This window comes from Macrotis lagotis, chromosome 1 (genome assembly GCF_037893015.1).
Source record: "Macrotis lagotis isolate mMagLag1 chromosome 1, bilby.v1.9.chrom.fasta, whole genome shotgun sequence".
Taxonomy (NCBI): Eukaryota; Metazoa; Chordata; class Mammalia; order Peramelemorphia; family Peramelidae; genus Macrotis; species Macrotis lagotis.
The window spans coordinates 286,784,161-286,798,518 of record NC_133658.1 but is presented as its reverse complement, the minus strand read 5'-3'; the positions used below and the strand labels follow the sequence as shown (position 1 = coordinate 286,798,518).

Genomic DNA, 14,358 nt, shown 5'->3' with positions numbered 1-14,358 from the left:
AGTTTAGATGACCTCCATGAATCTTGTAGCTCTATGAACTCTAAGGTAGCATCAAATCCCTGAACCCTATGTTTCTTCCCCCTAGGCTTAAGGGAGCTACGCTATATTTGTTTGGACTTTGCCAGCCGGAAAGAGGTTCAGGAAGAGAAGTGTAACCCAGTGAGCCAGCCTGCAAATCAGATGATGGTCTGCCATGCTGCTTCCTGTCCACCTAGGTAAAGCAAGAAATAGTTCATCTGCCTTTCCTCATATTTGGAGTTGTTCCTCTTCCAGGGTATCCTCACTATCACCATCACCATCACCATCACCATCACCATCACCATCACCATCACCATCACCATCACCATCAGCCCTATCTCTATTATCACCACCAGCATTACCCCCAGCGCAATCATCAGCACCAACACCACCAACAAAACTACATCATCAAGTCATAATTATGAAGAATTTCTTTTGGTTTTTTTTATTGTTTTTTGCAAGGCAATGGGGTTAAGTGACTTGCCCAAGGTCACACAGCTAGGTAATTATTACATGTCTGGGGCTGGATTTGAACTTAGGTACTCCTGACTCCAGGACTGGTGCTCTATCCACTGTGCCACCTAGCTGGCCCTGAAGAATTTCTTTAAAAAATAGATGTGTTGGTAGCTTTTGTTTTCACATCATCTAGATTTCTCCATTTTCTCTCTGACCTCTTTCCAGAGGGTCTTTGCAGTGAGTCTTCTTTCATCATAATTTTTTAGGAGGAAAAAGAGGAACAAAAATTCAATTAAACATATCCAAAAGAAAAATAATCAACATTATATACAGTGTTCCTTGGTCCTCCATCTGTCCAAAGGATAGGGAATATATCTTATCACAACTTTCTTGAGTTAAACTTAGTATTTATAATTTCACTACATTTAGCTTTGATTATTCTGTGATTTTTCCCTTCCATGTACTCTTGTTCTCCTTAGATAAATCATTGTTTTAGATATTGTGTATAACATTTTCTGTCTCATTTCCTTCATTTTGCATCATTTCATTTAAGTCCTTTCATGCTTCTTTATATTCATCACTTTCATCATTTTGTATATCAGAATAATATTCTATTACATTCAAATACCATAATAATTGATTAATATCTACTTTATTTTCAGTTCTTTGCTACCACAAAAAATGCTGCTACATTTTGGTTTATATAGAGGCTTTTTTGTCAGTGACCTCCTTGGAGTATAAATCTGCAGTGAAATGTCTGGGTCAGAGGGTATCAACATTTTAGTCATTTTATTTACATAATTACAAATTGCTTCCTAGGATGGTTATACCAATTCCCCTCTCCATTAATAATTCATTAGTGTACCTGTCATTCTACAACTTCTCATTGACTTTTCCCATCTTTTGTTATCTTTTCCAACTTTCTGAATATGAGGTGAAACTTTAGGTATGTATCGCTGTAAATTATTCTTGCTATTGGTGATTTGGGCATTTTTTCCCACATAGTTGTTAATAATTTATAATTCTTTTGAGAACCATTGGTTCATATTCTTTGCTTTACTGAGAATTAGCATTTGCTCATACATATATTTCTGTTGTCTATGAATACTTGAACAATACATCCCCTTCCCACCCCCGGCAGGATAAGCTCATCCTCTGAAAACTTGTCATGGGAATTGATCAGAACCTTCCACTGTCTCCTCCCTCTTTACTGGAGGTCTGGAGGATGGAGCAATAAGCTCTTCCTAAAGCTTCCCTCTGTAGAGGGCTCAGAATTTTCCAACTATGTCTTCATTTACCACCAGCTACTCTGTTCGGTTTTAACTGAATATCATAATCCCACACCTGGTACCCTCCAGCTCCTCCCTTCCTTTATCAGCTTTGAAGCTTTTCTGTATTTCCTTCCCCATTAGATTGTAAGTTTCTTGAGGGTAGGACTTTCCTTTTTTTATTTGTATCCCTAAGGCATAGGGCCTGGTATATGGTAGACAGTTAATGTTTAGTGGCTACTGATACATATTATTCATGTCCCTTATCAGAAATATTAGATATAAAGATTTATTCCTCAGTTGACTACAAAGAGCTTTTAATATTTACAAACAGTAACCTGTGATAAAGGTTCAGGTCAGTGGGTTTCAGCCATAAATCTCCATGATCCCATTTGAGATTTTCTTGGCAAAGGTACTGGAGTGGTTTTCCATTTCCTTCTCCAGCTCATTTTACAGATGAGGAAACTGAGACAAACAGGGTTAAGTGATTTTCCTGGGGTCACATGGCTAGTAAATGTCTCCGATTGTATTTGAACACATGAAGATGAGTCTTCCTGATTCCAGGGCCAGTACTCTGTCCACTGTGCCACTTAGATGACCTCACATTTTTAGCTTCCAAAGCAGGGTAGTAAGGAAACATGTTCTCTAAGGAGAGTCTACTGTTATCTAACAGTCATTCTTTCCTTTTTTTTCTCTTTAGGTGGGAGATCAAAGCTCTGGCCCCTTGTCCAGTGACCTGCGGAGGGGGAAAAGTGCCACTCTCTGTCCATTGTGTGAGGCAGAACAAAGGCCTGACCATCAAGCTTCCTCATTCCAAATGTGGGGGGATGCCACGGCCTAGCAGCTACCAGTCCTGCAGTCCAGAGCCTTGTCCTGCCAGGTCTCTAGCCTCCTGTGTGCTCCTGGGCTTCAGGTTAAATCCATCCCAACAAGAAGGAAGTGTCCGCCCCAGGACTTAAATTATAACGTATTAGAGGGCGGCTTTTACTTAGTTTTGGATCTAGCGGTGGGGAAACCAGGGCCCCAGAAATTGTGAACTGTGCTTGCAAAAAAATCTGGTATAACACATTTATCAGTCAGATGAATTGGCCAGCATTAATCTCATGTTCTAATACCAGTGTTATCAAAGGACTTCTGGATAGTGTCTTGATAGACACTATCCCCCCAAAAAATTGTTTCCCATTGGCTAGTTTGGTGACCCCATGTGTATTTAGAAATGGTATCCTATGTACATTTTGTTTCTGAATGAAAAGTAATTATCCTAACTGGTATGGTTGTGCTGCTGAAGTGGGAGGGTCCCTTGTGATGGGTGTACAGATAGATTAACTCTTTTTTCTTAGATAAAATGATCCTTTATTAGCATTCTTTTTTTAATTTTTGTTTAAGGGAATGGGGTTAAGTGACTTGCCCTAGGTCACACAGCTAGGTAATTATTAAGTGTCTGAGGTCAAATTTGAACTCAGGTCCTCCTGACTCCAGGACTGGTACTCTATCCACTGTACCACCTAACTGTCCCTGATAACACCCTTTGTAAAATGGGAGGGGTTCCATTGACCTTAGTTTATGAATCAAAGGGTTTGGGCTAAGAAGCAATAAAAGGTCAGTCTTGGATTCCATTTTTATTGTCTTGTAAGGTTTGCAAAGGGCTTTATACGTTCTCTCTCTGTCTGTCTTGTCCTTTTCATATCGGGGAATTAATTTTTTTTTTGCCCACCTCCTTTCCACCAGATGGCGACATAAGCTGGCATCCTGCAGTGTAAGTTGTGGAGGAGGGCTTGTCCGGAGGATCCTCTACTGTGCCAGGGCTCTTGGGGAGAATGAGGAGGAAATTGTGCCTGATATCCAGTGCCAAGGGCTGCCTCGCCCAGAGGAGCAGGAGCCCTGCAACCTAAACCCTTGCCCACCTAGGTTAGTAGTCCCTGCAAGGGTTAATTCAGTGCCACCTCTCTCAGGAAGGACACTGATGATACCAGTGAGGGGACTGGAAATCATGTCATATGAATAATGAGTAATCAGAGGAATTCAAGTTGATTAGCGCAGAGAGGAGAAAACTTGGTGGAGACAGGATAGCCATCTTCAAGCAGATTCTTGTGGAAGGGAGGAAAGATTCAATTCATTCTGCTTGGCCATAGAGGGTAGAACTAGGAACAAAAGGTGGAAGCAAATTTTGGCTCAGGATAAGGAAAAACTTACTAATAATTATATTTTTGTATGAATGGGTCCTTGATTTCATTGGCCTCTACTAGGATAGCTCACCATCCTTCCCTACTTTCCTATTGTACCTCACTCATCTTAAAGACTTATCATATCTTTCTGAAATCCTCTGTCCAGGACTGCCCTGATTCACTGGACAGCTTTCTCTGTTTTTTTTTGTATTTTTTTTTTTACTTTACAGTGGATAGTTAAAGATAGACCTGGCTTTTATGCCATTTATTATGCATAAGTCAGTTTTGAAAATATGTTTCCAGCAGTTTATATCCCCAGCATATCTTTGTATTGTCCTTGCAATTCTCAATCTTCTTCCCTCGTGATGTTCCAGGATTCTCAAATATGTAGCATCTTTAAAAAAATATATTAGTATTTTTTAAAGGTGTGGGGCATTGGGATGGGACTTTGCAGCAACAACTAATGAGATCCTCATCTCTGGAGGTCTTCAAGCAGGGCCTGCATGACTATATTGTTGGGGATGTAGTAAAAGTCTGTTTCTGTTCTGACTTGGGTAATAGCTGCAGCTCCTTCCAGCTCTCAGAATCTGATTCTGAGCACATCCTTGTGAATCATGGGATGATGAAGTTCTGCCTCTGCATCAATGATGTTTTTTGGACATAGGTGGAAAATAGTGTGGACTGGCTCATGCTCAGCTAGCTGTGGACTGGGTACAGCCCTGCGCTCCCTGATCTGTGTGCAGCTGAGTCATGGAGAAGAGGCAGAGATGGAAGAGGGAGCCTGCGCCGGCCTGGAGAGGCCCCCAGCTAGTATCCCTTGCATCATAGCAGACTGTACCTACCAATGGCATTTCAGTGCCTGGACAGAGGTATTCACTTTGACCAGCTTTGGACTGCTTCCTGGAAACAGGAAAGGAAATTTGTGTTTTCCCATCTGGGGTCTTTAATTATTTGAAAAAAAATTTAAGCCCAATTTATAGCCCTCTGTCTGTTTCAGAACTTGGGGTAGCAGTATTAACATCTGAAGACTGGATTGAGAGTCTGGATCTGAGAGAAGGGAAGCTCTGCTGTAGTCCACCTGACTAGTTGGTGGGCCAGCAGTAGTATTCAGGGACCCAAGATCAGGGCAAGCAAGTGAGGGTGAAACCAGGCAGACAGATGAGAAACAGGAGGTGCCACGAACCATCTATTTAAAAGAGCAGCTGGTGGACAATTTGGGTAACCACAGGAAGCAAAGGGTTGGGCAGAGTCGACATGAGAAAGCACTCCATGGTCAGCACCAAGGGGTCCTCAGTTCTGAAGCAATCTTCTCTTAGCCATGAAACTTTTAATATGTTTCCTGTGGGGCAGAAGCCAACCCCAGGGCTTCACCACTTGAGTGTTTGAAGATAAGAGTGGGTTACTGGAAAGGCCTTAGGGGATATAGGAATATCAAAGGCAGATGCCAATATCCTGGTCCTTTTCCTGTAAGGTATATGAGTTTTACCCTTAAGACAGTTATTTGCCAAATATTACAACTTAGCTACCTTTCCTCTACAGTGTTCTGCCTCATGTGGGAATGGAATCCAGCGCCGCCATGATTTCTGTGTCAGACCGCATCAGACACAGACTCCAGTACCTGCTATCTTCTGTCAGCACATTCCTAAGCCGGTGACTGTGAGGGGCTGCTCAGCTGGACCCTGTGAGAGGCAGGCCATCCCCAAACTGAAGGCCCAAGAGGAAGTCTCCTCTACTATAAGTCAATCAATAGCAGCTCCTGTTCCTACCTTTGAGAGTGCCCAGTTTGGAGTCCTGACTGTTCCTTACCACCCCCTTTCTTCATCTATTCAACCCAAGGAACTTCCAAAGCAGGAAGTGAGCCCTGGCAAGTCTAGTTATGTTTAATTTCTTTTTGATCAGATGAAATTCCAACTGGAACCAATTCAGATGAATGATGGCCTTCACAAGGGAGTCAGAAAAAACTTGGGGTAGACCCTGCTTCTACTGTGGCTAAGCTGAAAACTTGAAACCAGGGGAAGAGGGGAGTAAGGGGAATGGGGCAGTAGCAACTATCTTCTCAACCCAAAACATGCCCCAAATTTTACTTTGCTAGTGAATCAAGAAGCATGTACCACAGGGTGATCCATGGGAAAGAGCTGAACTTGGGGCCAAAGGACTTGAGAGGAAATTTCAATTCTGTCGTGAACCCAGACAAATCATTGAATCTGTCTGGACCTTAGTTTCATTTTAAAGTGAAGAAGTTGGACTGGATGACTTCTAAGGTCCCTCCCAGCTCTAGATCTATGAAACTATGGATTCTAACCTATGGATAGACCTTAAGTTGTGATTGATATTAAAGAATCATCCAGGTGGCCCAATACAGAGAGACTGAGTCTATACTCAGGAAGATCTGAGTTCACCATCCTTGGATACTTGCTGGCTATATGACCCTGCTCAAGTCACTTAATTTCTGGCTCAGCTTTCTCACTGTAAAAGGGGATAATAATAATAATAATAATACAGTTGTAATGATCTACTGAGATTATATCTCTAAAACCCTTAATGATGCTTAGCACAAAATAGGTGTTTAATGAATGTTTTCTTTCCTTCCTTCTTTTCTCCCTCCCTTCCTTTTTCATAAATGTCAACCCAAATGAAGATCTAATGAAGTCCTAAATAATGAATGGGTTAAAATATAAAACATAGAAACAATAAATAATTATGTGAGAGATAATGATAATGATGAAATTTTTGCCAAAATTTGGACTCAGCTAAGAAATTATATATGTAAAAACATGAATTAGCAAAATAGAAAAGGAAAGGATTAATGAACTTAATATGCACTTTGAAAAATTAGTCAACAAATAGAAAATCTAAAAAAAGCACAAATGAGAATATAGTAAAAAATTAGAGGAAAAAGAGACTAAAACCCAAAAAACTTGAAAAAAGTAAATAAAATAGCAACTGAACCTAAGTGCAATCACAACAAAATCAGAAAGAATAATAAAAAATTATCAGAACACACCATGCAGTTATGACACTACCAAAATTAAGAACATAAGAGAAATAAAGGAATAACTTCCAAAATGTGAAATAACCTAAATTAATCAAATAGAAGACAAATAGTCGATTTGAATTATCCAATCTCAAAAAGGGAATATGAAGCAACTGTAAAGAAACTACCAGAGGAAAAACCTCCTGGTCCTAATAGATTTACAGAAGAATTCTACCAAACTTTTTTTTTTTTTTTAGTTTTTGCAAGGCAAATGGAGTTAAGTGGTTTGCCCAAGGCCACATAGCTAGGTAATTATTAAGTGTCTGAGGTCTGATTTGAACTCAGGTGCTCCTGACTCCAAGGCCGGTGCTTTATCCACTACGCCACCTAGCCACCCCTCTACCAAACTTTTAAAGAACAATTAGCACAAATACTACATAAATTATTCTCAAAAGTGGAGAAACAAAGCATCCTTTTATAATTTTAGGAATAGATCCCTTTTACAAGACAAATGTTAATGCCTAAACAAGGGAAGGATAAAGCCTAGAAGAAGATTTAAAATTAATATCAATTAAAAAGTATTTTATCACATTACTCACCAAATACAAAAAAAAAACCACACCAATAAAGCAACTTTCAGGAGTACTCTTGCTCTGAGATCTCTGAGTACAGTCAAATAGCATTTATTTCCTTATTCTCTCTCCTTTCTCTGTCCCTAAGTTGCATATGTGATCATTGTGGGTTCTTGCTCCCTCTGTAGGTATCTGTGGAAAGCAATACCTTGAGTCTACAGGGAGGATCAACATGACTGGCATGCGGGTAGCGAAGTGTGCAGTAGCCATTGGCCGACCTCTGGGGGAGGTGGTGGCCTTTCAAGTCCTAGAGAGCTCCCTCAACTGCAGTGTTGGTTTGTTTGTGACCATTTAACTTGTCTTATACCCTCTCTCTGAAGCTTCCTTTCATGTCCTTCTTTGCCTGTGCATATGGATATCCTTACAAGAATTTGGATTGCTTGAGTCTGTAATTGTTTAAGGAGTTAATCTCTAGGTTGGAGTGCTCAGCAATGATAGAACTGATCTTGGTGACAAAGGAACCCTTTCCAATGCCTCGGCTATTTCCCCTTCCTCAGCAGGAAGGGGAACAGAGCTGTGCTACCATTTAATAAAATATTGCTGAAGTGCTTGTGGTCGTGAGGGGTGGCCCAGAAACTGGAGCTGGAACCTGTGTATTCTCTTACCTCTAAGCCCTCAATCAGACTTTAAATTGAGGGCTTTATAATAATGTCTGAACCCCACTTCACTGCCTTATTTTAGGGGAGATGCTGCTGTTTTGGGGACGGCTAACCTGGAGGAAAACCTGCAAGAATTTGGCAGGTGTGACATTCATCTCCAAAACCAACACCTTGGTGGTGAGACAACGCTTGGTATTCCCAGGAAATGGGGTAGTGCTACAGTACTGGAGTCAAGTAGCCACAGAAAATTATCACAAAGGTATCAGAGTAGATGGGGAAGAGGGGCTGGGATGTTGGAACCATCTCTTCAGAGTCTTGAGAATCAACTGTTAAAAATTTCAACATGGCAGAATTTGGCAAATACTACAAACTTGGACTTGTTTTGTATTTAATTGTTTAGACTGAAGAAAAATATTAATAATGCAGATGAGATTTTTAGCTAGGACTAAAGGAAGAAGGAAAGTCAATAGGTGGTATTGGTGAAAGAGTTCCAGGCATGATGGCTATCCAGGAAAAATGCTGAGACAGAGCTAGAATGCCTTGTTAATGGAATAATCAAGAGGCCAGTGTTATTGGATCAGAATGGAGGCAAGTGAAGTATAAGGTGTGAGAAAGTTGAAAAGGTAGGAGGTGGTCAGACGTGCACTTTAGGAATATCCCTTGGGTGGCTAAATGGAGAATGGATCAGAGTGATGAACTGAGGTAGGCTGACCCACCAGGAGGCTATTGAGGCACAAAGAGACAATGGGCCTGCATTTGGGTGGTGGCAGTGTCAGAGCACAGGAGGAGGAGGATTTGAGAAATATTGCAAAGGTGGAATTGACAGTACTTGGCAACAAATTGAATATGAGGGGGGAGATAGGTGTGGCTGACTCCTAGGCTGTGAGTCTGAGGGACAGGGAAGATGTTGGTGCTACCTATAATAAAGGGGAAGATAGGCACACGGGAGCTTTAGGTGGAAAGATAGTGACTTCAGTTTTGGATATATTGAGTTTAAGATGTCTAATGAACATTCAGTTTGAAATTTTTGAGATATGATATTGAAGGTAAGCAGAAAGCATGAGGAAGGAAAGGTAGATTTGAGAATCATCAGTATAGAGTTGGTAATTGAATCCATGGAATCCAGTGAGATCACCAAGAAAAGAAGCATAGTGGTAGCAGAGAAGAGGGCCCAGAACAGGACTTTGAAGGATGAGGATACAGCAAAGCAGACAGAGAAGGAGCAATCAGGTAGGTAGGAGGAAAACTAGGAAAGAGTAGTGTCCTGAAAACCTAGAGATAAGAGAGTGACAAGCTGGAGAGGGGAGATGAAACATTTCTATATATTTTAGTCTGAATTTGTGATTTCATTGAGTTTTGAGGAAGCCTCCTCTACCAATGCAGATCAATAAGAACCACACAGTCAGTATATTCTGGAGATGGGAGTTGAACAAATTTCTTTTTGATGCCAATTCTTTATTTACTATATTGGACTGCCTCTTGTGATACACATACAGACAACTATAATACACAGCACTATATGAGAGGTATATGAAAGAAGAGGGGAAAAGTGTTATGTGAGATCCAAGGGGGAGGGAAATGGTTTTTACCCACAGAAAGGATAAAGGAAGACCACAAATGGACTTTTCCCCTCACACTTTTTAGCCTTCTAAACTTATGACCCATCCTTTAACAACTGACTGTAGAAGTTAGGCTGGGCCAGAACAAGTCATAGAATCTATCATTGTTTTGTAGGTTAATATAGCTCTCTCTATTGTATTTTATTGTGTTTTTCATATTCTTGAAGCATTTGTCTATCTATGATTGGTTTGTCTTTTCAAAACTTTTTCTTCTCCAGAATGTGATGTACAACACTTTGGTCCTAGAGGAGAAATAGTGAGTCCTCCACGGGGCCAGAATGTGAGAAACCAGGAAGGATGCCGAGTCTTCATCAATGTGGCTCCAGGAGCCCGGATAGCCATTCATGCTCTGACCATTGATTTGGGGACAGAAGCTAATCAGACTAATGACAGCTACATTTTGGTGAGGCCAACAGGAAAAGGGGGAGGACCAGGTGGATTCTTATCCTCCTCAGTGTTTTAGGTCCTGTTAAGTCTTAGAGACAGAAAGCTAAATGAGAACAGTCAATCAGCAAGCATTTAAGAGCCTACTATGTATGAGGTCTGTTTCAGGGCTAAAAGACAAAATATGAAATAGCTCTTTTATCCTCAGTTATCCAATTCCATAGTAATTTCACTTTCTTTTATTCAAAATGAAAGGGTTAGAGATGATGATCTCAGAGGTCACTTATAGTATTAGAATTCTACAAACATACTTCATTCAAAAGAAAAGTGCCTACTGTGTGCACAACTCTACTGGTTACAGATTCTAGTCAATGGAACATCAGTGAAAGAAAGGAATTTTAGAGAGGAGTCAAAAAAGAGAAGGTTTTCCCCTATTTTATTAGAATCAATTTACAGCATAATTGAAATGCATTTGAACCCTAGTTGTCAGTGAGTGAGTATAATATACATACTTTTGGTTTTCCCTTATGAGATAATTGAGGATATTCATAGGGACATTATCTCCTCATGACCCTGATTCTGTGAATTTTTTTTTGAAATTTGGTATATTTAGTAAATATCTGAGTTTGTAGTTGGACTGACTCCAGTCTCTGGCCTCTCTCTCCACTACACCATCTAGCTGTTCTGCACTGCACCATATGTAGTCCCTCTTCTAAACATGAGAAAAAGCAAACAAATCAAAATAAAAACCCTTGAATTTTTATAGTAACAGGTTCAAGTTTTCTTTCAACCCCATAGTAGCTCAGTAACATCAGTCTTTTAAAATGGGACATGGAATAAGGAGATCTTGTCTGAAAGCTACTTCCATGTGGGTTCATAGCCTCATATTCTTTTTTCCTTCTAGATCCGTGACTTGCGCAACATGAAGATAGTAAAATTCCATGGACAGCAGTTATTCTACTGGGAGTCGGTGGGGAGCCAAGCTGAAATTGAGTTCAGTGAGACCTTCCACGAGGACCACAGCAGTTTTCGGGGTCAATACTGGAGCCTTAAATAAAGTGAAGGGAAAAATGTTCATATAGATTTGGCCTAAGGCGGGACAGGCTGAGCTCCTTAGGTCTCTGAGAGCTTATTCTTAACTTTGCTGTTGACTTCTCTGTCAATCATATCTCATGTCTGAGTCATCTGCCCTTTAGAGATAATAATCCATTCCCTGAAAGGGATTAAGGAATTAAACATAAGGAGACTTTTAAGAGTGTGGGTCAGAAGAAATTACTCAGTTTTTAGGCTTATTTCTATCTTTGCCACTATGTGGTATCACTCATGTTTCATTCCCCACCTGTATTGCATAACTAGAGGGGAAGGTTGAAATGCCTGAGAAGGAGCCTTAAATTCTTAAAGAATATTTAGTCAATCCTTTTATAATAGTTTAGGGGTGGGAGTTCTTCAATTCTTTGATACCTTGGGGAGAGGGGCCTCACTTTTGCCTGGGGAAAGTGTCCTGAAAACCAAGAGAACCTGGTTCTTCTACTCACTTATTGTGTGACATTGGATCTCTCTAGGTCTCAGATTTCTAAGGGAGTTGAACTCTGAAGTCCCATTTCATCTCTGACATTCTGGGTTTGTCCTTTGTGCCCTTTCTAACAGTGTTCAGAAGGGGATGAGTCAGGGAGCTATCTGAGTAATTAAGAAGAGGCTTTACACAGATACAAGGCACCACCCAACTCCACCTATACTAATAAATATACGAAACAGCTTCAGTTTTCTGTCCTTCATTTAGTCCTATCTAAACTAACTCCCAAAGAGGGCTACCCTAAAGTATTTTCTCTTTAGGGACAACTTAAGTACTTTTAAAGTACTTTTCTCATAATAATTCTGTTAATTAACACTGTGCATATAAATAAGGAAAAAGAGACAGTTCCTGTCTTCCAGAAGCTTATAATCTAAGGAAAACAACATACAAAAAAACCTAAAAAGTAACTAGGGCCAGGGAGCACATGTCTGTGTGTGTGGGGGGTTATGGGAGAGGGAGGTATGGTATTCCTTAGAGTAAAAAAAAATCAAGCCCCTTCCTGGATCATTGCTTTGTCATGGCAGGAGAGTTCAGGTGATCCACAGGAGAATGAAATGGTGAACCAATTCCAGTATTTTTGCCAAGAAAATCCCAAGGATGATATCAAAATGATAAATATGACATTGGAAGGTGAGTCCCTCAGTGCTGAGGACATTAGCACCCCCAAAGAATGAAGTCTCTACCAAAGTCAAAAGAAAGCTTAGCTGTGAATGAGTCTAGTGATGATAGGAAAGTATAATGCTACAAAGGTCAATATTGCATAAGAACCTGGATTGTTAAGATCTATGAATCAAGGTAAGTTGAAGGTGTTCAAACAGGAGATGGAGAGTTTAAACATTGACATCTTGAGTATCAGTGAACATGGATGACAATGGGTGAATTTAATTCAGGTGATCATTACATATACTGCTTTGGGCAAGAATCCCTTATAAAAATTGGAGTGCCCTTATAAATGATAAAATGGGAGAAAAGTAGTACTGAGGCAAAATCTCAGAAAAACAAATGATACCTGTGCAGATCCAAAGCAAATCATTTTCAACATCACAATAATAAAAAGTCTGTGCTCCATCTACTGATGCCAAAGAGGTTAAAGTTGCTCAATTCTATGAAGACTTTCAACATGTTCTGGAAATAATGCCAAAAAAAGATATATTCATCAAAGGGGACTGGAATGCTAAAGTAGTAAATCAAAAGATAATTGGAATTAACAGACAAGTTTGACCTTAGAGTTCAAAATGAAGCAGAACAGAGGTAAGAGTTTTGTCAAAATAACTCTTGAAAAAGAGTAAATATTCTTTTTCAACAATCCAAAGGTTGGATATCACCAGATGGTCAATATCAAAATCAGATGGATAATGTATTTTGCAACCATTGGTGGAAAATCTATAGTCAGTTCAAACAGGACTAAATCATGAACTTCTTACAGCAAAATATGGACTTTAATTGAAAGAAAACTATAACCTGAAAACATCCCTTGTTAATATGAAGTGGAGGTGCTGAATAGATTTAAAGGATTAGAACAGGTAGATAAAGTTCCTGAAGAATTATGGGTGGAGGTTCAAAATATTATAGAAGAAGCAGCAACAAAAAACTTCTCAAAGAAAAGTAAGAGTAAGAAAGGAAAATGGCTCTCTGAGGAGGTTTTAGGGTGAGGAAAGGATACTTGAAGAAAGAAGGGAAAATAAGGTAAGGGAGAAAGGGAAAGATATTCCTAGCTGAATGCAAAATTCCAGAGAATAGAAATTAGATTTTCTTAAATGAGAAGTATATTAAATTAATTGTCTGAAATAGAAAATAATTCTGAGGCACAAAGTTTCCAATTAAATAAGTAATTTAATAGTAATGGGTGACAGGTTACCTTTAATTCAGTTCAACTAATTTCTCAGTAATCAGTGACAAGGGAGTGATTTACAGGGCTTATTTTATTGATATTTTATTTTTCCAATGAAATGTTATGAAAGTTTTTCAACCTTCATCCACACACACATATGCATATTTTTAAGTTACATAATTTCCTTCCACCTTCCCTGCCCACCTCCCCTCAGGGTGAATAGCCAGGTGAATATTGTATGTAAATGTTTCTAATATATTTACAGATTAGTCTTTTTTTGGAATGAGGTATTAGGACTAAGGGAAAAGAAAAAAAAACATGAGATAGGAAAGAAATCTGTAAGAGAAATTTATAAAAAAGTGAATGTAGTGTTCATTTAGATTTTGTAGGGGGTTTTTTTCCTTCCTCTTGATGGGTATAGCATTGTCCATAGCTGGTTTCTTAGGGTTGTGCTAGCTCTGAATTGCTGAGAGGAGCTACATCCATCAAGGTTGATCAACTCACAAGGTTGTTAATGTGTACAATGTTCTCTTAGTTCTGCTCTACAGGGCTTATTTTTATGCAGAAAAGAGGAATAAAAAAAATTTACAGCAATTTGGGAAACTTTTCTTCAATATAATTCAACTGGACAAGACAGGTCATCTGATGTTCACTTTTCTCAGGCTTTCTTAACCCAAATTTATACTGTTGGCAACATTCAACTGCCAGTGAGATTATTCCAGAAGACCTTGACCTGCAGGTAATGAATGCCTTTTGTAACCAGAAAGCTTATTTTAAAGGGTCTTATAGTCTGAACTAAGACTGGGAAAGAGGAACTTGAGGTTTGTAGTTAGCAGTTA

The 14,358-nt window shown here is 39.5% G+C and overlaps 1 protein-coding gene across 4 annotated transcripts in view; it reads left to right on the top strand.

The window, feature by feature from the left end:
- The window catches only part of ADAMTS13 (ADAM metallopeptidase with thrombospondin type 1 motif 13), a 42,017-nt gene extending 29,080 nt beyond the window's left edge, over positions 1-12,937 (top strand). The window contains exons 21-29 of one of the 4 annotated variants that reach the window (XM_074210778.1): positions 86-215; positions 2,443-2,622; positions 3,471-3,650; positions 4,572-4,776; positions 5,447-5,780; positions 7,642-7,788; positions 8,195-8,371; positions 9,950-10,134; positions 11,020-12,937. In XM_074210778.1, coding sequence (XP_074066879.1) covers positions 86-215; positions 2,443-2,622; positions 3,471-3,650; positions 4,572-4,776; positions 5,447-5,780; positions 7,642-7,788; positions 8,195-8,371; positions 9,950-10,134; positions 11,020-11,172 — 1,691 coding nt within the window. In that variant the 3' untranslated portion in view covers positions 11,173-12,937. The remainder of the gene's footprint in view (positions 1-85; positions 216-2,442; positions 2,623-3,470; positions 3,651-4,571; positions 4,777-5,446; positions 5,781-7,641; positions 7,789-8,194; positions 8,372-9,949; positions 10,135-11,019) is intronic. The other 3 variants (XM_074210777.1, XM_074210775.1, XM_074210776.1) reach the window with 3 other exon arrangements.
- The last annotated feature ends 1,421 nt before the right edge of the window (positions 12,938-14,358 follow it).